The sequence below is a fragment of the Chlorocebus sabaeus genome, chromosome 22, assembly GCF_047675955.1.
Source record: "Chlorocebus sabaeus isolate Y175 chromosome 22, mChlSab1.0.hap1, whole genome shotgun sequence".
NCBI classification, from domain to species: Eukaryota; Metazoa; Chordata; class Mammalia; order Primates; family Cercopithecidae; genus Chlorocebus; species Chlorocebus sabaeus.
Window position 1 is genome coordinate 90,597,814 of NC_132925.1, and position 26,146 is coordinate 90,623,959.

Sequence of the window (26,146 nt, forward strand, 5' to 3'; positions counted from 1 at the left end):
AGCTTGCAGTGAGCTGAGATCCGGCCACCGCACTCCAGCCTGGGTGACAGAGCAAGACTCCGCCTCAAAAAAAAAAAAGAAAGAAAGAAAATATATTCCCCTGTCACCCGACTCACTCGAGGGTCAATTGATCCTAAAAGATAAGTTTATTACCCAATCAGCCACAGATATCAGGAGAAAGCTCCAAAAGCAAGCCCTGAGCCCCAAACAAAATCTGGAGGCATTATTAAACCTGGCATTCTCAGTGTTCTATAATAGGGACCAAGAGGAACAGGCCCAAAAGGAAAAGCGAGATCAGAGAAAGGCCGCAGCCTTAGTCATGGCCCTCAGACAAACAAACCTTGGTAGTTCAGAGAGGACAGAAAATGGAGCAGGCCAATCACCTGGTAGGACTTGTTACCAGTGTGGTTTGCAAGGACACTTTAAAAAAGATTGTCCAATGAGAAACAAACTGCCCCCTCGCCCATGTCCACTATGCCAAGGCAATCACTGGAAGGTGCACTGCCCCAGAGGACAAAGGTTCTCTGGGCCAGAAGCCCCCAACCAGATGATCCAACAATAGGACTGAGGGTGCCTGGGGCAAGCACCAGCTCATGTCATCACTCTCACTGAGCCCCAGGTACACATAACCATTGAGGGCCAAGAAATTGACTTCCTCCTGGACACTGGCACAGCCTTCTCAGTGTTAATCTCCTGTCCCAGGCAACTGTCCTCAAGGCCCATTACTATCCGAGGAATACTGGGACAGCCTGTAACCAGGTTTTTCTCCCACCTCCTCAGTTGCAATTGAGAGTTTCATATGCCTTTCATGTTATGCCTGAAAGTCTAACACCCTTATTAGGGAAGGATATATTAGCCAAAGCTGGAGCTATTATCTACATGAATATGGGGAACAAGTTACCCATTTGTTGTCCCCTACTTGAGGAGGGAATCAACCCTGAAGTCTGGGCATTGGAAGGAACAAACTCAAGCTCCAGCCTTAAACCATCCCACAAGACAAAACTTCTCTTTATACATCAGAGAGAGCAGAGATAGCTCCTGGAGTCCTTACTCAGACTCGCGGGACAACCCCACAACCAGGGGCATACCTAAGTAAAGAAATTGACGTAGTAGCAAAAGGCTGGCCTCACTGTTTACGGGTAGTTGCAGCAGTGGCAGTCTTAGTGACAGAGGCTATCAAAATAATACAAGAAAAGAATCTCACTGTCTGGACTACTCATGATATAAATGGCATACTAGATGCCAAAGGAAGTTTATGGCTATCAGACAACTGCCTACTTAGATATCAGGTGCTACTCCTTGAGGGAACAGTGCTTCAAATACGTACGTGCCTTCAACCTTGCCACTTTTCTCCCAGCGGATGGGGAACCAATCAAGCGTGACTGCCAACAAATTATAGTCCAGACTTATACTGCCTGAGATGATCTCTTAGAAGTCCCCTTAGCTAATCCTGACCTTAACCTATATACCGATGGAAGTTCATTTGTGGAGAATGGGATATGAAGGGCAGGTTATGCCATAATTAGTGATGTAACTGTACTTGAAAGTAAGCTTCTTCCCCCAGGGACCAGCACCCAGTCAGCAGAACTAGTGGCACTTACCCAAGCCTTAGAACTGGGAAAAAGAAAAAGAATAAATGTGTATACAGATAGCAAGTATGCTTACCTAATCCTACATGCCCATGTTGCAATATGGAAAGAAAGGGAGTTCCTAACCTCTGGGGGGAACCCCCATTAAATACCACAAGGAAATTATGGAGTTATTACATACAGTGCAAAAACCCAAGGAGGTGGCAGTCTTACACTGCCAAAGCCATCAGAAAGGTGAAGGAGAAAAGACAGAAGGAAACTGTCAGGCAGATGCTGAGGCCAAAATTGCTGTCAGGTGGAACATCTCATTAGAAATACCTATGGGGCCAGGCGTGGTGGCTCACGCCTGTAATCCCAGCACCTTGGGAGGCCGAGGTAGGCGGATCACGAGGTCAGGAGATCGAGACCATCCTGGCTAACACGGTGAAATCCCGTCTCTACTAAAAATACAAAAAATTAGCTGGGCGTGGTGGCAGGCGCCTGTAGACCCAGTCACTCGGGAGGCTGAGGCAGGAGAATGGTGTGAACCTGGGAAGTGGAGTTTGCAGTAAGCCAAGATTGCGCCACTGCACTCCAGCCTGGGCGACAGAGCAAAACTCCATCTCAGAAAAAAAAAAAAAAAAAAAAAGAAATACCTACGGAAGGACCCTTGGTATGGAACAACCCCCTCCAAGAGATTAAGTCCCAGTATTCCCCGACTGAAACAGAATGGGGACTTTCACGGGGGCATAGTTTTCTCCTCTCAGGGTGGTTAACAACAGAAGAAGGAAAGGTACTTATACCGGAAGCCAGTCACTGGAAAATACTTAAAACCCTCCATCAAACTTTACATACAGGTATTAAAAACACTCATCAGATGGCCAAATCCCTATTTACAGAGCCAAAGCTCCTCTGGACCATCCGACAGGTAGTCAAAGCCTGTGAGATGTGCCAAAGGAATAATGCTTTGGTCCATCATAAGGCTCCTTTGGGGGAACAAAGAATAAGTCACTATCCCGGAGAGGACTGGCAGTTAGACTTCACCCATACGCCTAAGTCAGAGGGATTTCAATACTTCTTTGTGTGTGTGTTGATACCTTTACAAATTGGATAGACACTTTCCCCTGCAAGTCAGAGAAGGCTCAGGAAGTGATTAAAGTCCTAACTCATGAAATAATTTCTAGATTTGGGCTTCCCCAAAGCTTACAGAGCAACAATGGTCTGGCTTTTTTTTTTTTTTTTTTTTTGAGACGGAGTCTCACTCTGTTGCCCAGGCTGGAGTGCAGTGGCGCGATCTCAGCTCACTGCAAGCTCCGCCTCCCGGGTTCATGCCATTCTCCTGCCTCAGTTGGGACTATAAGCACCCACCACCACGCTGGGCTAATTTTTTGTATTTTTAGTTGGAGGCGGGGTTTCACCATGTTAGCCAGGATGGTCTCAACGTCCTGATCTTGTGATCTGCCCACATCAGTCTCCCAAAGTGCTGGGATTACAGGCGTGAGCCACTGCACCCGGCCAATGGTCCAGCTTTTAAAGCCACAATAACTCCTGGAATTTCCACCTTCACTGTGCCTGGAGGCCACAATCCTCAGGGAAGGTCGAGAAGGCAAATGAAACACTCAAGAGGGACTTAAGGAAACTAACACAAGAAATTCATCTCCCATGGCCTACTCTTTTGCCCACGGCCCTGTTGAGAATCCGAAATTCTTCTCACAATATGGGGCTCACGGCCGGGCGCGGTGGCTCAAGCCTGTAATCCCAGCACTTTGGGAGGCCGAGACGGGCAGATCACGAGGTCAGAAGATCGAGACCATCCTGGCTAACACGGTGAAACCCCGTCTCTACTAAAACTACAAAAAAACTAGCCGGGCGAGGTGGCAGGCGCCTGTAGTCCCAGCTACTCGGGAGGCTGAGGCAGGAGAATGGCGTGAACCCGGGAGGCGGAGCTTGCAGTGAGCTGAGATCCGGCCACTGCACTCCAGCCCCGGCGACAGAGCGAGACTCTGTCTCAAAAAAAAAAAAAAAAAAAAAAATACATATATATATATATATATATATATATATATATATGGGGCTCAGTTCATATGAAATGCTGTATGGACAACCTTTTCTCACAAATGACCTCCTACTTGATCAGGAAACGGCCAACTTGGTCAAAGACATAATTTCTTTGACAAAATATCAATGAAACCTTAAAAATCTACCTGAAGGATGTCACAGAGAAAAGGGAACAGAGTTGTTTCAACCAGGAGATCTAGTGTTGGTCAAATCTCTCCCATCTACCTCCCCGCCCATCTACGGATTCTTTGTGGGAAGGACCATACTCGGTAATCCCCTCTACCCTCACTGTAGTTAAGGTGGCAGGAGTGGAATCTTAGATTCACCACACCCAAGTTAAATTTTGGACACCCCCTGAGGAACCTGCAGGACTGTCAGCTCAGGAGTCCCAAGATCAGCCAGATCAGTCTCGATATGCCTGCAAACCATTGGAGGACTTGCATTTCCTATTTCAGAAGGAAACATCCCAGACTAAAAAGGCTCCTATAGCTGATCCTGAGGAAAAACCCCTTCCTCTTTAAAAAAGTTAAGTGAAAGCCTACATAATCTTTAACACCTCTCCTTGCCCCTTTAATGGAATCCTTTTACTATTTCATCATATTATTAAGCAGCATATTAACTATACTCTTTGTGATAGAACTACACACTGTAGCTCCTGCCAGGACGAAAATCATAATCACATCAACCTTTTTTCTATCTTCCTTCCTTCTGACAGCAATTTACTCCTACCTTTAACTCAGACTAGATAAAATGATCTCGTCTTCTGGAACACCCTCTTTACCTTCCTATTTACTCTTTGCCTATCCATCCCTCCTGCTTCCTTGGACACCTCATACAATTGCCCCTCCCCTTACACTAGCTCCTAATTACCTCTTCAAGATTCTCAACTTAACCCACTCTCTGTTAAACCAGTCCAATCCTTCCCTGGAAAATGACTGTTGGCTTTGTAGCTGTCTATCTATCAGCACAGAGCCATAAAACTAATACCCCTACTTACAGGGTTAGGAATGGCTATAGGAACCAGAATAGCCGGTTTATCTACTTCATTATCCTACTACCACACACTCTCAAAGGATTTCTCAGGCAGTTTGCAAGAAATAATGAAAACTATCCTTACTCTACAATCCCAAATAGACTCTTTGGCAGCAGTGACTCTCCGAAACCGCTGAGGCCTAGACCTCCTCACTGCTGAGAAAGGAGAACTCTGCACCTTCTTAGGGGAAGAGTGTTTTTTTACACCAACCAGTCAGGGATAGTACAAGATGGGTCCACCCAGCGTTTACAGGAAAACGCTTCTGAAATCAGACAATGCCTTTCAAACTCTTATACCAACCTCTGGAGTTGGGCGACATGGCTTCTCCCCTTTCTAGGTCCCATGACAGCTGTCTTGCTATTACTTGCCTTTGGGCCCTGTGTTTTAACCTCCTTGTCAAATTTGTTTCCTCTAGAATCGAGGCCATCAAGCTACAGATGGTCTCACAAATGGAACCCCAAATGAGCTCAACTAACAACCTCTACCGAGGACCCCTAGATCAACTCACTGGCTCCTTGGCAGGCCTAGAGAGTTCCCCTCTGGAGAACACTACTGCTGCAGGTCCCCTTCTTTGCCCCTAATCAGCAGGAAGTAGCTAGAGTAGTCATTGCCCAATTCCCAACAGCAATTGGAGTGTCCTGTTTAGAGGAGGGATTGAGAGGTGAAGCCAGCTGGACTTCCTGGCTCGAGTGAGGACTTGGAGAACTTTTGTGTCTAGCTAGAGGACTGTAAATGCACCAATCAGCACTTTGTAAAAATGCACCAGAAAGCACTATGTGTCTAGCTAAAGGATTGTAAACGCACCAATCAGCACTCTGTAAAAACACACCAATTAGCACTCTGTAAAAACGCACCAATCAGCACTCTGTAAAATGGACCAATCAGTTCTCTGTAAAATGGACCCATCAGCAGGATGTAGGCAGGGCCAAATAAGGTAATAAAAGCTGGCCACCTGAGCCAGCAGCGGCGACCCACTCGGGTCCCCTTCCACACTGTGGAAGCTTTGTTCTTTTGCTCTTCACAATAAATCTTGCTGCTGCTCTCTTTGGGTCCACATCACCTTTTTTTTTTTTTTTTTTTTTTTTTTTTTAAGACAGAGTCTTGCACTGTCACCCAAGCTGGAGTTCAGTGGCGCTATCTTGGCTCACTGCAAGCTCTGCCTCCTGGGTTCATGCCATTCTCCTGCCTCAGCCTCCTCAGTAGCTGGGACTACAGGTGCCCACCACCACACTCTGCTAATTTTTTGTATTTTTAGTAGAGATGGGGTTTCACTGTCTCAGCCAGTATGGTCTCAATCTCCTGACCTCGTGATCCACCCACCTTGGCCTCCCAAAGTGCTGGGATTATAGGCATGAGCCACCGTGCCCAACCAGGTCCATACCACCTTTAAGAGCTGTGACACTTGCCACAAAGGTCTATGGCTTCACTGCTGAAGTCAGCGAGACCACGAATCCACCAGAAGGAAGAGACTCCAGACACATCTGAACATCTGAAGGAACAAACTCTAACACTCACTGCAAAGGTTGGCGGCTTCATTCCTTAAGTAAGCAAGACCAAGAACTCCCTGGAAGGAATAAATTCTGGACACAAATCTACTGTGGCATTACCGGGTATGGTGGGGGACAGGCATTGTACAGGGATGAGGGAATGGCCTGAACCAGAAATGCCCCGGTTTGGAACAGAGCCTGGGATGGGACCCTCATGGCATTTCCCAAAATTAAAAGGAAAAGGCTCAAATGTAGCTATAATATTTCCCTGTTGATCTAGGGGGTGTATCCTAACAGGTAACTGCCAAGCCTCTATATCACACTCGTGTCTAGCTCACTGAATTCCTGCGTGAATAGAACTGAGAGGGGTTGCTCAAGGCACTGCTGAGTCACTGAGGCAACCACTTTTCACCCAGTGTCTTCTGGAAAAGAAAGATCTGGAGGGTCAGGCCACTCTTTTTCTTCAAAATAAGGAGGGGGTGCAGAAGAGTAGGGATGAACCTCTTCCTCCTTTGCCACTTTAGCTTTAGCTGGCAAACAAACCTGCTCTGTTACCTCTTCTGTTACTCCTCATGATTAGTGTGAAAAGGTTCCAAGATGGAATGAACCAGAGCCCACACTTGTCCCACTGTTGCCCTGATGCTTCCGAGCTCCCCTTCTTACTCACCACAGGGATTGCTTAAGAGTACTCAGGGGTCCTCCAGCTTAGTTCCACATTCTCCAACTGTTGCTATGGCGACCCTTTGGCCAGGATTCGAGCCCCACATATGGGCATCACTTGCTGAGACCAGCTCAGTTGTTGAGACCCTAACCCAGTGGTGCTAGAGGAATTAAAGACACACACAGAAATATAGAGTGTGGAGTGGGAAATTAGGGGACTCACAGGCTTCAGAGCCGACAGCCCCGAACAGAGTTTGATCCACATATTATTGACATCAAGCCAGTGATAAACATTATTTCTACAGATTATAGATTAACTAAAAGTATTCCTTACGGGAAGCAAAGGGATGGGCCAAAACAAAGAGGGGGCTCTGGCTAGTTATCTGCAGCAGGAACATGTCCTTAAGGCACAGATCACTCATGCTATTGTTTGTGGTTTAGTATTGCCTTTAAGCGGTTTTCTGCCCTGGGTGGGCGAGATGTTCCTTGACCTCATGCCGGTAAACCCACAAGCTTCAGTGTGTGCGTCAAGGCCATCACAAACATGTCACAATGCTGCAGAGATTTTGGTTATGGCCAGTTTTGGGGCCCATTTATGGCCAGACTTGGGGGTCTGTTCTCAACAATGGGGTTTCACCATGTTGGCCAGGCTGGTCTCAAACTCCTGACCTCAAGTGATCCACCTGCCTCGGCCTCCCAAAGTGCTGGGATTACAAGCATGAGCCTCTTTTTTTTTTTTTTTTTTTTTTTTTTTGAGACAGATCTTGCTCTGTCGCCCAGGCTGGAATGCCATGGCATGATCCCATCTCACTGCAACCTCTGCTCAGGTGATCCTCCCAACTCAGCCACCCTAGTAGGCATGCACCACCACGCCCAGCTAATTTTTTTATTTTTTGTAGAGATGGGGTTTTGTCATTGTAAGGTACATGGATGTGCTTTAGTCAAGGAATAGGAAAAGGCGGATATTCAGGCCTGCATGACTCGGTGAGTTTGGTGTGCAAGCGCATAACTCTACTTGTTATATAACCTGTTTGTGTAAGTTCATACTTGGCTCTATGCCACTATTGTCTGAAAAAGGTATAACTGCAGCCAGGTGCAGGGGCTCATGCCGGTAATCCCAGCACTTTGAGAGGCCAAGGTGGGTGGATCATAAGGATAAGGTCAGGAGTTCGAGACCAGCCTGGCCAACATGGTGAAACCCCATCTCTACTAAAAATACAAAAATTAGCCAGACATGGTGGCATGTGCTTGTAGTCCCAGCTACTTGGAAGTCTGAGGCAGGATAATAACTAGAACCCAGGAGGCGGAGGCTGCAGTGAGCCAAGATCACACCACTGCACTTCAGCCTGGGTGACAGAGCAAGACACTGTCTCAAAAAAAAAAAAAAAAAAAAAGGTATAACTGTCCTGCTGACATTGTACAGGGATCTCTTGGGGGTTTGGCTTGGCTCGGCTCAACATGACTTGATATGGTGGGCATGCTGGTGCCCAGAGAAAGAGAGAGAGCCGGAGCTGTCCTTTGCAGACTGACAGGAGCGAACCAGGATACACCTCAGCTTGCTTGTGCCAAGAGAAAGAGTTAAGCTGCTGATCCTGAAGGGAAGGGAGAGCCAGCTGCACACCTGTGCATGGGGGCAGCCAGCTCAAGCAGACAAGACAGGGCGGACAGTGTGAGAGTAAGCTGCTAATAAGAAAGCCAGTGTGAGAGTAAGCTGCTAATCAGAAAGCTGCAGAATAAAACCATATTCATCTGTCTACAGACTCCAAAATATTCTTTCTGCTTATCCACCAACTCCCCTTGGACTTCAGCATGGGCTGTACCCAGACCCCAGGAACTGACAGTCATGTTGCCCAGGCTGGTCTCAATAATATTACTATCTGAGCTCTGCCTTCTGTCAGATCAGTGCCAGCATTAGATTCTCACAGGAGCACAAACCCTATTGTGAACTGCACAATGCAAGGGATCTAGGTTGTGCACTCCTTATGAGAATCTAATGCCTGATGATCTGTCACTGTCTCCCATCACCCCCAAATGGGACCATCTAGTCTCAGGAAAACAAGCTCAGGGATCGCACTAATTCTACATCACAGTGAGCTGTATATTTTTTTCTTCTTTTTATATTATACTTTAAGTTCTAGGGTACATGTGCACAACGTGCAGGTTTATTACTTATGTATACATGTGCCATGTTGGTGTGCTGCACCCATCAACTCGTCCAGAGTACCAATTGGCGTATTTACAAACCCTGAGCTAGACACAGAGTGCTGATTGGTGTATTTACAAACCTTGAGCTACACACAGAGTGTTGATTGATGTATTTACAATGCCTTAGCTAGACATAAAAGTTCTCCAAGTCCCCACTAGATTCAGGAGCCCAGCTGGCTTCACCTAGTGGATCCCGCGAAGGGGCTGCAGGCAGAGCTGCCCGCCAGTCCCAAGTTGCGCCTGCACTCGTCAGCCCTTGGGCGGTCAACAGGACTGAGCCCAACGGAGCAGGGGGCGGTGCTTGTTGGGGAGGCTCAGGCGGCGCTGGAGCCCACCGCGGGGAGCAGTTCAGGCATCGCGGGCTGCATGATGATAATTTCTTTTGCTGTGCAGAAGTTCTTTAGTTTAGTTAGATCCCATTTGTCTATTTTGGCTTTTGTTGCCATTGCTTTTGTTGTTTTAGTCATGAAGTCTTTGCCCATGCCTATGTCCTGAATGGTATTGCCTAGGTTTCCTTTTAGGGTTTTTATGGTGTTAGGCCTTACATTTAAGCAATTCTCATGCCTCAGCCTCCTGGGTAGCTGGGATTACAGGAGCCCACCACCACACCCGTCGAATTTTTGTAATTTTTTGGAAAGACAAGGTTTTGCCATGTTGGCCAGGCTGGTTTCAAACTCCTGACCTCAAGCGATCTGCCTGCCTCGGCCTCCCAAGGTGCTGGGATTACAGGTGTGAGCCACTGTGTCTGATCATAATTATTTCATTATATATTACAATGTAATAATAGAAATAAAGTACATGATAAATTTAATGCACTTGAATCATCCCAAAATCATTTCTCCATATCCTGGTCTGTGGAAAAATTGTCTTCCTCAAAACTGGTCCCTGTTACCAAAAAGTTTAGGGACTCCTGCATTAAAACACACACACGAATCATTCCTTTATCAAATGTTAAATTTAAAGCAATTAGATAACATATAAGTACATATTCTGAGCCAAAGAAACCTTTATAATATTAATACAAACTACTTGTTTCTATTTTGATATAAACATACTATTTTTAAAACAAAAAGAAACTCTAATAGTTCAGGATAGAGAAGGGTGATTATTTTTACTCAGAAATGAAACCAGCCCCAGTCCCATACACAGTTGTTTTTGGATAAACATAGAAATTGACCCTTCTCCTGTTAAAGCTTGAAACTCCCATGTTTTTTCTGAGTTCCTTCCTCAGGAAAGGACCTTCAGGCCTCTCAAAAAAGTATCAAATAACTGAAACTCACCAGATCACTGCACCAGATGCCTCCTTGCTCCCCCCTAGTTCTTGTTTTCTTACAAATTGTTACATTTCCTCCCTGCTAAATAAACCCTTAATTTTAGTTAGGGAGAGGGATTTGAGACCAAGTTCCCATCTTCTCTGCTGCCAATTAAAGCCTTCTTCCTTGGTAATATTCCTCATCTCGTGACTGGCTCTGTGTGTGGTGAGCAGCAGGACCTAGAATGAACCCCTGGTCTTTTGGTAACAGAACTATTTCTTGAGGTAAACTAAGAAATGGGTTACAAACATATAATATGGGTAACATAATCATTGCTCAAAATAGTTCTCTGTGATTTTCCTTTTGGGCCAAAGACAATAATTAGCTAGGCTTGGTAGGCCAGGAACAGTTTTGTGAGCCTACTGAAATTATGTAGGATTTATATCTTTAAACTATGAAGGCCAGGCACGGTGGCTCACACCTGTAATCCCAGCATTTTGGGAGGCTGATGCCATTGGATCACCTGAGGTCAGGAGTCCAAGACCAGCCTGGCCAACATAGCGAAATCCCGTCTCTACAAAAACTACAAAAATTAGCTGGGTGGCACATGCCTGTAATCCCAGCTACTGGGGGGCACTGAGGCAGGAGGATTGCTTGAACCTGGGAGGCAGAGGTTGCAATGAGCTGAGGTCGTGCCACTACACTCCAGCCTGGGCAACAGAGTGAGACTCTGTCTCAGAAAAAAAAAAACAGAAGGCAAAAGCTTCATGACACTGGATTTGGCAATCTTGGATATGATACCAAAGGGACAAGCAGCAACAAAAACAAAAAAGTCCAACAGACAAATTGGACTTAATGAAGATTTGCTGGGCATGGTGGCTCACACCTGTAATCCCAGCACTTTGGAAGGCCAAGGAGGGCAGATCACCTGTCAGTTGTTTGAGACCAGACTTTCCAACATGGTGAAACCCCATGTCTACTAAAAATACAAAAATTAGCTGGGCGTGGTGGCGGGTACCTGTAATCCCAGCTTCTTGGGAGGCTGAGGTGAGATAATCGCTTAACCCAGGAGGCGAAGGTTGCAGTGAGCTGAGACCACACCATTGCACTCTAGCCTGGGCAAGAAGAGTGAAACTCCATCTCAAAAAACAAACAAACAAAAAAAACTATGATCTGGAAGTAAAGATAGTTTTTCACTACTCCCTACCAACTGTAAGCATTTTTTTTTTCTTTTTCAGAAATTAAAAAAAAAAAAAAACAAAAAGAGCAGTGCTCTAGTTTCTGATCAATTGATAAAACTTCAGGAAGGTGTTAAAGAGGAAAGAAATTATCCGGTGATAAAGCATACCATAAGCAATTACAAATCCCTTAAATACACACTACTTCTCAGGCATACTCACCAAGTTAGCAGTGACAGGCTTATTGCAGGATGGTAGACATCAATGTTAAGTACCTTAGTGGAGTAGTTGAAAGGGCAATACCTCAATGAGCCTTGTCAATACCTAGAGTGGCTCTTAATCTCCACAGTACCTATAAATTGCACTGTACAACTGAACATATATCTGAACATTGTCTCGATTTTGCTCCTTGCTATTTCAGTAGCAGTTGCTGCAACTGGGCTGAGTGTCCAGATGTTGGACCTTCTCTGACACTAACTGGCCCAATGCTGGATACAAAGTCATTACTCAACACACAGAGCTGGAATGGTACCATTTTTGTAATGGACAGAATAAAAAAAAGCACAAGATGCAGCAGAGACAGAGAAGAGGAAGAGAAGAAGAGGCTGTATAGGGTACCTCCATTATTATAACCTAATAGGAAGGGAACCCTCTTTTTTTTTTTTGAGATTGAGTCTCACTCTGTCGCCCAGGCTAGAGTGCAGGGGCGCAATCTTGGTCTACCACAAACTCCACCTCAAGCAATTCTGCCTCAGCCTCCCCAGTAGCTGGGATTACAGGTGCACACCAGCTCCCCCCGCTAATTTCTGTAATTTTTTTTTTTTTTTTTTTTTTTTTTTTTTTTTTTTTTTTTGAGACGGAGTCTGGCTCTGTCGCCCAGGCTGGAGTGCAGTGGCCGGATCTCAGCTCACTGCAAGCTCCGCCTCCCGGGTTTACGCCATTCTCCTGCCTCAGCCTCCGGAGTAGCTGGGACTACAGGCGCCCGCCACCTCGCCCGGCTAGTTTTTTGTATTTTTAGTAGAGACGGGGTTTCACCGTGTTCGCCAGGATGGTCTCGATCTCCTGACCTCGTGATCCGCCCGTCTCGGCCTCCCAAAGTGCTGGGATTACAGGCTTGAGCCACCGCGCCCGGCCAATTTCTGTAATTTTTTAGTAGAGACGGGGTTTTGTCATGTTGGCCAAGCTAGTCTTGAACTCCTGACCTCAGGTGATCCACCTGCCTCGGCCTTCCAAAGTGCAGGATTTACAGACATGAGCCACCACGCCTGGCCAGGAACACTTTTTCTATGGAATCAATGAAACTAGAAAATCCTCTTAAGGATCAGAGAATATAACCAGAAAACTTACCCAGAGCCTGAAGGAATACTGAGCATCTCTTTGATATTCCAGACATTAAAATTCATTTCTTACAGTTATACCTATTAGAAAGAACAGATGAATATTAAGAAAGTTAATAATTTTTTCCAAATATTACTAGTGACTATTATGTGTACATGAGGACATTCCAGCAGCTATATTCCCATCCAATTTGTGAAAAAAATTTTTTTTTTTTTGAAATGGAGTTTTGTTCTTGTCACCCAGTCTGGAGTGCCGTGGCTCAATCTCGGCTCACTGTAACCTTTGCCTCCTAGGTTCAAGCAATTCTCCTGAGTAGCTGGGATTACAGGCACACGCCACCATGCCCGGCTAATTTTTGTATCATGCCACTGTCTCAAAAAAATTAAATAATAGAAACACAAAACCATTTATATTTGCACCCCCAAAAAAGAAATACTTAGGTATAACAGTGACAAAATATATACAACATATATATGAGGAAAACTACAAAACTCTGATGACAGAAATCAAATTAGAACTAAATGGAGAGGCCAGGCGCAGTGGCTCATGTCTGTAATCCCAGCACTTTGGGAGACCGAGGCAGGCGGATCACTAGGTCAGGAGATCAAGACTATCTTGGCTAACACGGTGAAACCCCGGCTCTACTAAAAATACAAAAATTACCCAGGCATGGTGGGACGTGCCTGTAGTCCCAGCTACTTGGGAGGCTGAGGCAGGAGAATTGCTTGAACCCGGGAGGCAGAAGTTGCAGTGAGCCGAGGTCATGCCACTGCACTCCAGCCTGGGGCGACAGAGTGAGACTCCATCAAAAAAAAAAAAAAAAAAAAAGCCAGGCGCGGTGGCTCACACCTGTAATCCCCGCACTTTGGGAGGCAGAGGCAGGTTGATCATCTGAGGTCAGGGGTTTGAGACCAGCCTGGCCAACATGAAGAAACCCTGTCTCTACTAAAAATACAAAAAATTAGCTGGGCGTGGTGACAGGTGCCTGTAATCCCAGCAACTCAGGAGGCTGAGGCAGGAGAACTGCTGGAACTGGGGAGGCGGAGGTTGCAGTGAGCCAAGATCTCTCCACTGCACTCCAGCCTGGACAACAAGAGCAAAACTCCATCTCAAAATAATAAAAAAAAAAAAAAAAAAAAAAAAAAGAAGCCTCCTAATATCCTTTCAAAAATACTTTTTTTAAAAAAAATTTTATATAATAGAGATGGGGTCTTACCACATTTCCCAGGCTCATCTCAAATTCCTAAACTCAAGGGATATGCCTGCCTTAGCTTCCCAAAGTGCTGGGATTACAGGCCTGAGACACCTCACTCAGCCCCTTTTTACTTTTTTTTTTTTTTTTTTTGTAGAGACAGGGTTTCACCATGTTGACCAGGCACACTTTTTAAGTAGCATACAAAATTGTGTGTGTGTGTGGCCGGGCGCAGTGGCACACGCCTGTAATCCCAGCACTTTGGGAGGCCAAGGCAGGTGGATCACGAAGTCAGGAGATTATTCTGGGTAACACGGTGAAACCCCATCTCTACTAAAACTACAAAAAAATTAGCCAGGCATGCTGGTGGGCACCTGCAGTCCCAGCTACTCAGGAGGCTGAGGCAGTAGAATGGCATGAACCCAGGAGGCAGAGCTTGCAGTGAGCCAAGATTGCGCCACTGTACTCCAGCCTGGGCGACAGAGCAAGACTCCCTCTCAAAAAAAAAAAAAAAAAGGCCGGGCGCGGTGGCTCAAGCCTGTAATCCCAGCACTTTGGGAGGCCGAGATGGGCGGATCACGAAGTCAGGAGATCGAGACCATCCTGGCTAACACGGTGAAACTCCGTCTCTACTAAAAAAAAAAATACAAAAAACTAGCCGGGCGAGGTGGTGGGCGCCTGTAGTCCCAGCTACTCGGGAGGCTGAGGCAGGAGAATGGCGTAAACCTGGAAGGCGGAGCTTGCAGTGAGCTGAGATCCGGCCACTGCACTCCAGCCCGGGAGACAAAGCGAGACTCCGTCTCAAAAAAAAAAAAAAAAAAAAAAAAAAATTGTGTGTTTGTGTGTATATGTTCCATTAATTTTTTTTTTTTTTTTTTAAGACAGAGTTATGCTCTGTCACCCAGGCTCTGTCACCCAGATTGCAATGGTGCAATCTCGGCTCACCGCTACCCCTGCCTCTGAGTTCAAGTGATTCTTGTGCCTCAGCCTCCCGAGTAGCTGGATTACAGGGATTACAGGTGTGTGCCACCATGCCCAGCTAATTTTTTGTATTTTTAGTAGAGATGGGGTTTTGCTATGTTGGCCAGGCTGGTCTCAAACTCCTGGCTTCAAGTGATCCGCTGAGGCAGGAGAATCGCTTGAACCCGGGAGGCAGAGGTTGCAGTGAGCCGAGATTGCGCCACTGCACTCCAGCCTGGGCAATCGAGTGAGACTCCACCTCAAAAAAAAAAAAAAAAAAAAAAAATTAGCAGGGTGTGGTGGCACAAGCCTATAGTCCCACCTACTTGGGAGGCTGAGATGGGAGGATCACTTGAGCCCAGGAGGTCAAGGCTGTAGTGAGCTAAGACTGTGCTACTGTACTCTAGCTTGGGTGACGGAGAAAAAAAAAATCTCAAAAAATTATCTCTCAAACTATGTCAAAAAATTTTTTTTTAATTTTTTTTTTTTTTTTTTTTTTTTTGAGACAAAGTCTCGCTCTGTTGCCCAGACTGGAGTGCAGTGGTACGATCTCAGCTCACTGTAAGCTCCACCTCCCAGGTTCACGCCATTCTCCTGCCTCAGCCTACCGAGTAGCTGGGACTTACAGGCGCCTGCCACCACACCCGGCTAAATTTTGTTTTTGTATTTTTAGTAGAGACAGGGTTTCACCGTGTTAGCCAGGATGGTCTCGATCTCCTGACCTCGTGATCCTCCCAAAGTGCTGGAATTCTAGGCGTGAGCCACCGCACCCAGCCAGAAAATAATTTAAATAAATTTAAATAAACAAGCTAGACATGGTGACATACACCTGTAGTCTCAGCTACTCAGGAGGCTGAGGCGGCAGGATCACTTGAGCCCAGGAGTTCAAGGCTTCAGTAAACTATGATCCCAAAACTTCACTCCAGTCCAGGCAACAAAGCAAGACTCTGTCCCTAAAAAAAAAAGAAAGAAAAGAAAAGAAAAGAAAAACCTCAACAGAAAGAAAAAATGCTCTGAGAACACAGGGCTGGCTGATGCATGATCTAGTTTCAACATGAAACAAGGTAATAACATAACCAGTCATCAAGTAACAAACTAAAGCAGATGAGCTTTGCTTTTCCTACCCCCTTTCATCTGTCCACCTGTATTCCACACATTTTTTGTCAGAGGCATTTTTTTTTCTTTTTTTGAGACAGAGTCTTGCTCTGTCACCCAAGGTGGAGTGCAATGGCACAATCTCGGCTCACTGAAACCTTTGCCTCCTGGATTCAAGTGATTCTCCTGCCTCAGCCTCCCGAGTAGTTGGGATTACAGGCATCTGCCAGCACACCTGGCTAATTTTTGTAGTTTTAGTAGAGATGGGGTTTCACCATGTTGGTCAGGCTGGTCTTGAACTCCTGACCTCAGGTGATCCACCCACCTTGGCCTCCCAAAGTACTGAGATGACAGGTGTGAGCCACTGCACCCAGCGTGTCAGAGGCATTTGAACCAGAGCAACCCTATCTTGAATAAGAGCTAGGGAAAATGAAGCTGGGACCTGAGCTGCATTCCCAGGAGGTTAGTCATTCTTAGTCACAGGATGAGACAGGTCAGCAACGATACAGGTCACAAAGGCCCTGCTCATCACAAAGAATGCAGTAAAGTAGTTGGCCAAAATTTGACAAATGCAAGATGGCAATTAAAGTGACCTCTGGGCCCGGCGCAGTGGTCATACCTGTAATCCCAGCACTTTGGGAGGCCAAGGTGGGTGGATCACTTGAAGTCAGGAGTTCGAAACCAGCCTGGCCAACATGGTGAAACCCCGTCTCTATTAAAAATACAAAAATGAGGCCAGGCGCCGGAGGCTCACGCCTATAATCCCAGCACTTTGGGGGGCCGAGACGGGTGGATCAAGAGGTCAGGAGATCTAGACCATCCTGACTAACATGGTGAAACCCCGTCTCTACTAAAAATACAGAAAATTAGCCGGGCATGGTGGTGGGCGCCTGTGGTCCCAGCTACTTGGGAGGCCGAGGCAGGAGAATGGTGGGAACCTGGGAGGTAGAGCTTGCAGTGAGCCAAGATCGCACCACTGCACTCCAGCCTGGGCGACAGAGCGAGACTCCATGGAAGGAAGGAAGGGAAGGAAGGAAAGGAAGGAAAGGAAGGAAGGAAAGGAGGCGGAGAGGGAGGGAGGGAGGGAGGAAGGAAGGAAGGGAAAGGAAAGGAGAAAAGGAAGGAAAAAGAGAGAGAAAGAAAGGAAAGAAAGAGGAAGGAAAGAAGGAGAAAGGGAGAAAGAAAGAGAGAGAGAAAGAAAGAAAAGAAAGAAAAGAAAGAAAGAAAAGAAAGAAAGAAAAGAAAGAAAGATAGATTAGCCGGATGTGGTCGCACGTGCCTGTAGTCCCAGCTACTCAGGAGGCTGAGGCAGGAGAAAACCTTGAACCAGGAGGTGGAGGTTGCAATGAGCAGAGATTGTGCTACTGTACTCCACACTCCAGCCTTTGTAACAGAGCAAACTCTGTCTCAAAGAAAAAAAAATTACGGCCAGGCATAGTGGGGTTTATGCCTGTAATCCCAGCACTCGAGATCAGCAATTCAAGACCAGCCTGGTCAACATGGCGGAACCCCATCTCTATTAAAGATATACAAAAATTAGCCGGGCATGTTGGCACGCGCCTGTAATCTCAGCTACTCAGGAGGCTGAGGTGGGAGAATCTCTTGAAACCAGGAGGCGAGGTTGTAGTGAGCAGAGATCGCACCACTGCACTCCAGCCTGAGTGGCAGAATATCCAAAAAAAAAAAAAAAAAAGTGACCTCTGGTCGTCCTCACCACATGTCATAGCTAATTATAACGCATTAGCATGCTAAAAGACACTCCAGCCAGCACTATGACAGTTTACAAATGTCATGGCAACATCCAGAAGTTACCCTATATGGTCTAAAAGGAAGAGGAACTCTGTTCTTGGAAATCTCCACCCCTTTCCCAGAAACTTGATGAATAATCCATCCCTCGTTTAGCATATGATCAAGAAATAACCATAAAAATAGCCAACCAGCAGCTTTTGGGGCTGCTGTATGGAGTAGCCATTCCTTTAGTTCTTTTTATTTTATTTACTTTATTTTTTTGAGACGGAGTCTCGCTGTGTCACGCAAGCTGGCGTGCAATGGCGCGATCTCAGCTCACTGCAACCTCTGTTTTCCGGGTTCAAGTGATTCTTCTGCCTCAGCCTCCTGAGTAACTGGGACTACAGGCACCTGCCACCACGCCTGGCTAATATTTTGTATTTTTTTTTAGTAGAGACAGGGTTTCACCATATTGGCCAGGCTGGTCTTCAACTCCTGACCTTGTGATCTGCCTACCTTGGCCTCCCAAAGTGCTGGGATTACAGGCGTGAGCCACCGCTGGCCTCCCAAAGTGCTGGGATTACAGGCGTGAGCCACCGCGCCCAGCCCAGTTCTTGACTTTCTTGATAAACTTGCTTTCACTCTACTCTGTGGACTTGCTCCAAATTTTCTTGGGAGAGATCCAAGAACCCTTTCTTGGAGTCTGGATTGGGACCCTTTCTGGTAACATCTTCCCCCAAAAAGCATAATTTCATCTGTGTTACTTTCCTCCATAAACTCTCAGAAAAAGCCCCTTTCAGATTATAGCTCCTCATCACCAAAATTCTTTCAGAAGGAAAGTATAAAATTTGGGGGTGATCCCTTCACACAACTAGTAATCATTAACCTCAGTTAAGGGAACTACAGTTGTCCCTCTGCATATGTTGGGGATTGGTTCCAGGACACAGCCCGATCCCAACAATATACCAAAATCTACACACACTCAAGTCCAGAAGCCAGCCCTGCAGAACTAGCATCTATGAAAAACTGGGCGTCTGTATATGCAGCTTTCACATGCTGAATCCACATAGCTGAATGCTATGGTTTAAATGTCCCCTCCAAAAACTTATGTTGAAATTTAATTACCATTGTGATAGTATTTAAGAGGTAGCATTGTTAAGAAGTGATTAGGCCATGAGTACTCCAGCCTCATGAATAGATTAATGTAAGTGGGTAAACTGGAGTGCATTCAGAAGTGAATTCATTATCACTAGAGTGGGTTGCTATAAAAGTGAGCTCCAGATACTGGTACCTTGATATTGAACTTTCCAGCCTCAAAAACTGTGAGAAATAAATTTATTTAAGTCACCTAGCTGTGGTATTCAGTTATAGCAACACAAAATGGACTAAGACAATGTTCAAAGCCAAGATCCTCATAATTTCCCCTAAACACTCTCCTCCTGTGGTCTTCCTGTTTTATTTAAGGATGATTTCATCTTCCAGGTGCTTAGGCCAAAATGTAAGTCCTCCTCAATTCCCTTTTCTTAGTCTCACATCCAGTCTGTCAGCAAATACTAAACTAATTCCTTCAAAATATATCTAGAATTTGACCACTCCCCACTCCCTCCTTTCTGGCAACTGGAGGGTTGCCAGATAAAATAGAATACCAAGTAAAATTTGAATTTCCCAATGTTATATGAGACATACAAAAAATATTGTTTACCTGAAATTCAAATTTAACTGGGTGTCCTGTATTTTTATTTGCTAAATGTGGCAACCCTACTCCACTGCCACCAGCCTGGATTATTGCAATGGCCTCCTAACCACTCTCCCTGATTTCACCCTTGTCCCACATCAGTCTCTTCCCTACAAAGCAGTCAGAGTTACAGTAACCCTAAGTCAGATTACATCCTCCCTCTACTCGAATCCTCCACTGCTCTTACCCTACTCAAAATAAAAGCCAGAATTCTCTATGATTATCTACAAGGGCATCTGTAATCTCCCCATAGCCCTCCACCATTCCCATCTATACCCTGTTGCATGCCTCTTACGGGGCTCCTCACTGTTGTTCTCCCTTGCTGGGCACAAGCAGTTTCATGTCACTTTTGCATGCTGCACCCTCATTTTGGTGCACTGCTCCCTCAGATATCAGCATGACAGACAACTCCATCTCCTTCAAATTACTTATTCAAACTTATAACCTCTAGACCAGGCATGGTGGCTCACACCTGTAATTCTAGCACTTTGCAAGGGCGAGGCAGGATGACTGTCTGAGCTCCGGAGTTCGAGACTCACCTGGGCAACATGGTGAAATCCCATCTCTACTAAAAAAAAAAAAAAAAAAAAAAATTAGCTGGACGTGGTGGCGCACACCTGTAGTTCCAGCTACTCGGGAGGCTGAGGCAGGAGAATCGCTTGAACCCAGGAGGCGGAGGTTGCAGTGGGCCGAGACTGTGCCATTGCACTCTAGCCTGGGTGAGAGAGCGAGACCCTGTCTGAAAAAAATAAAAATAAAAATAACTGGCTGGGCGTGGTGGCTCACGCCTGTAATCCCAGCACTTTGGGAAGCTTATGTGGGTGGATCACAAGGTCAGGAGATTGAGACCATCCTGACTAACACGGTGAAACCCCATCTCTACTAAAAATATACACACACACACACACACACACACACACACAAAATTAGCTGGGCATAGTGGTGGGGCGCCTGTGGTCCCAGCTACTTGGGAGGCTGAGGCAGGAGAATGGCACGAACCCAGGAGGCGGGGCTTGCCGTGAGCGGAGATTGCACCACTGCACTCCAGCCTGGGCGACAGAGCGAGACTCATCTCAAAAAAAAAAATTAAGAAAAAGTAACCTCTTGCCAATCACTATGGCTCTCCTGTGCTTTTTTCTCTGCAACACATCATCATTCTAATACACTATATATTCTGTTAACTTGTGTTTTCTGTCTCTACAGATATCCATGTTTACTAGAATGTAATATTAAGCTCTTCTGAGGACAAGAATTTTTGCTTTATTTACTACTATAGCCCTAGAACCTGAAAATCGGCCGGGCGCGGTGGCTCAAGCCTGTAATCCCAGCACTTTGGGAGGCCGAGTCGGGCGGATCACGAGGTCAGGAGATCGAGACCATCCTGGCTAACCCGGTGAAACCCCGTCTCTACTAAAAAATACAAAAAACTAGCCGGGCGAGGTGGTGGGCGCCTGTAGTCCCAGCTACTCGGGAGGCTGAGGCAGGAGAATGGCGTAAACCCGGGAGGCGGAGCTTGCAGTGAGCTGAGATCCCGCCACTGCACTCCAGCCTGGGTGACAGAGCGAGACTCCGTCTCAAAAAAAAAAAAAAGAAGCTGAAAATCATTCTGGAACATAATAGCTCACAAAACATTTATTGTTTAATGAGTTAAAAACTTGGGAACTAAATTACAACTAGATTTTGTGGAGCAAAATATGCCAAGTAGTCACAAATTTAAAATATATGATTTTCTTTCCTTTTGAGATGGGGCTTCACTCTATTAACCAGGTTGGAGTGCAGTGTTGCGATCTTGGCTCACCACAACCTCCACCTACCAGGCTCAAGCAATCTTCCCACCTCAGTCCTGAGTAGCTTGGACACAGGCACACGCCATCATACCTGGCTAATTTTTCGTATTTTTGGTAAAGACAGAGTTTTACCATATTGCTCAGGCAGGTCTCACACTCCTGAGCTCAAGTGATTCACTCGCCTCGACCTCCCAAAGTGCTGGGATTTACAGGCATAAGCCACCACACCCGGCCCAATTTTGAGACGGAGTCTCGCTTTGTCGACCAGCCTAGAGTGGAGTGACATGATCTCAGCTCACTGCAACCTCCATCTGCCAGGTTCAAGTGATTCTCCTGCCTCAGCCCACCAAGTAGCTGGGATTACAGGTGTGTGCTACCACACCTGGCTAATTTTTGTATTTTTAGTAGAGACAGGGTTTTACCATGTTGGGCAGGCTGGTCTTGAACTTCTGACCTCAGATGATCCACCCGCCTTGGCCTCCCAAAGTGCTGGGATTACAGATGTGAACCACCACGCCCGGCCAATCTGGTCCAATTTTTTTAAATTGTAGTAAGCCGCCGGGTGCAGTGACTGAAGCCTGTAATCCCAGCACTTAGGGAGGCTGAGGCAGGCGGATCATGAAGTCAGGAGATCAAGACCATCTTGGGTAACACAGTGAAGCCTCGTTTCTACTAAAAATACAAAAAATTAGCTGGGCGTGGTGGCATGCATGCCCTTGTGATCCCAGCTACTCGGGAGGCTGAGGCAGGAGAATGGCGAGAACCTGGGAGGTGGAGCTTGCAGTGAGCGGAGATCGTGCCACTGCATTCTAGGCTGGGCAACAAAGCGAGACTCCGTCTCAAAAAAAAAAAAAAAAAAAAACAACAACAAATATGGTAAGTACACCCTTATTCTCAATATGTCTAAGAACCAGCTGGGGCTTAATGTACTCAAACTCAGGTTCTTTTGTGCATGTATTTATCTCCACGCTACCTCTATAGGCTTTTAAATTCCCAGAGGATGGAAATCCCATCTCCCTAAAGCTCTCTTTGAAGATACTAGTAAGAGGTATTCATTCTAAGGTGGAACACCGGTCATTCCAAGGTAAATGAAAATTGAAATGCACAGATTAAAAACTTTCACCTCTCACTCACTTTCCTATTAAAGGAAGCATAAAAGGGGAGAAAAAGTTGAGTGCATAGAAGGAATGGAACTGCGTACAAGGGAAGGGCCCTGGCAGGGTGGGTAACAAGGGAGGAACACGTGAGGGGGAGAGAATCACCCCCAGTGGCATGGACTACCCCATCTGACCACCGTCGTCAACTCTAAGGCGAGAATCTTTTCTTTTCTTTTCTTTTCTTTTCTTTTTTTTTTTTTTTTTTTTGAGACTGAGTCTTGCTCTGTCGCCCAGGCTGGAGTGCAGTAGCGCGGTCTCAGCTCACTGCCACCTCCGCCTCCCGAGTTCTAGTGATTCTCCTGCCTCAGCCTCCCAAGTAGCTGGGATTACAGGCATGCGCCACCACGCCCCGCTAATTTTTGTTATTTTTGGTAGAGACGGGGTTTCGCCATGTTGGCCAGGCTGGTCTCGAGCTCCTGACCTCAGGAGATCCACCTGCCTCAGCCTCCCAAAGCGTGGCGTGAGCCTTCGCGGACGGCCTACTGCAAGAATCTTGAGGCTGCGATATGAGGCCCTCCAGGTGCCCCTCCCATTCCTCCACTGCAGAAAGTTCTAGCAGAATAAAGCAGGTCTCTTACTCAGACGTCAGGCCCCCTGTGGCCCCCGCCAGGCCCGCATCAAACACCAATGGCCGGCAATCCTCTCTAATTTTCCGCCTCTTCTTTACCTGGAGACACGCTCTGAGCTCCTAGACCAAATCCTTCTCACGTCTTTCCAGAGGCCTCACAGGGTTTTCCCTACTCATAATCAAGAGAAATCCCAGCGGGCTTCTCTGGGTTTCCGCTCACTCTGGCCCCCCCTCCCCCGGGCCGACGCGGTCTCACTCCTCAACTCCAGGCGGGGATCTGGAGAGGAGGTCGCAGAACCCTGCGAATCGAATGAAAACTGCTCTCCAAAGATAAGCGCGGAAGTGAAGCCTCCTTCAAGAGCCGGAGCTGCCAGCGCCATTCGGAAAGAAACGGCAGGGGAGGGACTATAAGACCAACGTCCCGGGAAAGCCAGGGAGGACCCCTGGAATCCTGAACCCAGACCGACGGCCCCATCCGGCTTCTCAGCCCCTCCCCCCGACTTCCCCCAGCCCACCCTACCCAAACCCCTCCTGTCCCCACCTCTTGCTGCTGGCGCGCGCCCGACCTGGGGCTGCCCTGACGTGGCTTCGAGGTGGCCGCGTCCAGCTGCAGCTGCCACAGCACGCGCGGCCCCGCCCCCAGGTCCTCTTCTGACCAATAGGGATTCCGTCCCGTCCCAGGGCCCCGCCCCGCCACGACAGGCAGCTAACGGTTTTAACGGTCCTAATGGCAGCACGCGCGGCCCCGCCCCTGGTGTCTCGACCAACTGGGATTCCGTCCCTTCCCCAGGGCCCCGCCCTCGCCGCGACAGGCAGTTAACGGTTTTAACCATCCTAATGGTCTGAAATGCGCTGATCGTGGGCCCCGCCAAGCCGCCTGCCTGGTGCCACACCGCCGCACGCCACACCCAGCCCACATGCACCCCATGCAACGTTCCCTCACACCCCCACACTGACACCGGAATGGCCACCCTCGGCCCATCTGGCGTGCAGACCTGCTCACTTGTCGCTAGATCTACACCCCATTGTGTATGACCAGAACAAGGAGGCCCTGGTCCCCAAGAATGGCGAGGCGCCACCTGTGAGGACAGCATGTGGGGTGGACCTGGTGGCCAGGGGCCAGAGCACGGATGATGCTCGGGTGGTCTGAGCAAGGGCAGGACAGGAGGAGCAGCTGGGACGAGAGGCGCTGTGGGCAGATGGGGACATCAAACAGGGCCCCTGGAGGAGAGAGAAAAGAGGCAAGAAATCGTCTGAGGTTCCTGGCCCGCCGGATGCTGGAGTGGCCTGAGGGCAGGGACAGTGTGGGTAGGCAGGAAGGATCTATGTAACTCTGCCTCTGGTGCTTATTAGATGACTTTGAAAGCAAAAAACATGCTTGAGACCAGTCTGGGCAGCATGGCGAAACCCCAGCTCTACAAAAAATTAGTCCGGCGTGGTGACACGTGCCTATGGTCCCAGCTACTCAGAGGCTGAAGCGGGAGGATCGCTTGAACCCGGGAGGTAGAGGCTGCAGTGAGCCGAGATCGCGCCACTACACTCCAGCCTGGGCGACAGAATGAGACCCTGTCTCAAAAAACAGGATGCGATCACCAATGGAGTATAAATGGAAAAGAGATTGGATTGAGCCCCAGGACACACCAGTTTAGAGGCTTTTGGAGATGAGGGAAAAGCAGCCAAGGAGCTGGAGCAAGCCTGGTCGGGAGACGGGGAAAGAATACCATGAGAATGAGGCATTCTGGAAGGCACGTGGAACTGCTTCAAAGACGAGGCAGAGATCAGCTATGACAAATGCTGCGGATGTGTTCAGGAAAGACTGGTTAGAATTAACGTTGGGTGACTTTGGTAGGAGCAGTTACAGTGATGTAGTGACAATAAAAACCTGATTTGTGTATGGATTCAAAAAATCAGGAGGAGAGATTTGGCATATCCATACAATGGAAAACTACTAAGCAATAAAAAGGAATGAACAATGGATACAACAACATGAATAAATTTCAAAATAATTATGTTGAGTGAAGGCCAAACACAAAAGAACACATACTGTATGATCCCATTTACATAAAATTCGAGAAAATGCAAATTAATCTATAGTGACAGAAAGCAGAGGTGTGGCATTGCCTGAGGCAAATGAGTGCCATAAGGAAAGATTGCGACTAGGCAGAAGGAAACTTGGAGTGATGGACGTTATTTACTATCTTCTTCTTCTTCTTCTTTTTTTTTTTTTTTTTTTGAGACGAAGTTTCACTCTCGTTGCCGAGGCTGTATTTATCTCCATGCTACCTGTATTAAATTCCCAGAGGATGGAAATCCCATCTCCCTAAAGCTCTCCTTGAAGACGCTAGTACAGCATCGTTTGAACCTGGGAGGCTGAGGTTGCAGTGAGCCGAGATCGCGCCACTGCACTCCAGCCTGGGTAACACAGCAAGACTCCCTCTCAAAAAAAAAAAAAAGTTAAAACGTGGCCAGGGGCAGTGGCTCACGCCTGTAATCCCAGCACTCTGGGAGGCCGAGGCGGGCGGATCATGAGGTCAGGAGAGAGATGGAGACCATCCTGGCTAACACGGTGAAATCCCGTCTCCACTGAAAATACAAAAAATTAGCCGGGCATGGTGGTGGGCGCCTGTAGTCCCAGCAACTCAGGAGGCTGAGGCAGGAGAATGGCGTGAACCCCAGGAGGATCGCTTGAACCCGGGACGCGGAGGTTGCAGTGAGCCGAGATCTCGCCACCGCACTCCAGCCCGGGCGACAGAGCGAGACTCCATCTCAAAAAAAAAAAAAAAAAAAAAGAATACGAAGCATTAGCAGCACGGCTGTAATCCCAGCTACTTGGGAGGCTGAGGTACGAGAATCACTTGAACCCAGGAGGCGGAGGTTGCAGTGAGCAGAGATCATGCCATTGCACTCCAGCCTGGGCGACAGAGCAAGACTTCACCTCAAAAAAAAAAAAAAAAGCCGGGTGTGGTGGTGGACACCTGTAGTCCCAGCTACTTGGGAGGCTGAGACAGGAGAATGGCTTGAACCCAGGAGGAGGCAGAGGTTGCAGTGAGCCTAGATCGCGCCATTGCTCTCCAGCCTGGATGACAGAGTGAGATTCTGTCTCAAAAAAAAAAAAAAAGGCCCGGCATGGTAGCTCACGCCTAT

General features: G+C 47.2%; 1 protein-coding gene across 5 annotated transcripts in view; it reads right to left on the reverse strand.

Annotated features, from left to right (window-relative positions):
- The window catches only part of IHO1 (interactor of HORMAD1 1), a 62,947-nt gene extending 39,294 nt beyond the window's left edge, over window positions 1-23,653 (reverse strand). The window contains exons 1-3 of one of the 5 annotated variants that reach the window (XM_038003926.2): window positions 23,544-23,608; window positions 15,760-15,885; window positions 12,790-12,860 (exon numbers count right to left, since the gene is read on the reverse strand). In XM_038003926.2, coding sequence (XP_037859854.1) covers window positions 12,790-12,845 — 56 coding nt within the window. In that variant the 5' untranslated portion in view covers window positions 12,846-12,860; window positions 15,760-15,885; window positions 23,544-23,608. Of the gene's footprint in view, window positions 1-12,789; window positions 12,861-15,759; window positions 15,886-20,029; window positions 20,046-23,012; window positions 23,031-23,101; window positions 23,366-23,543 lie in introns of those variants that run through there. The other 4 variants (XM_038003925.2, XM_038003927.2, XM_073010189.1 and 1 more) reach the window with 4 other exon arrangements.
- Window positions 23,654-26,146: the final 2,493 nt, after the last annotated feature.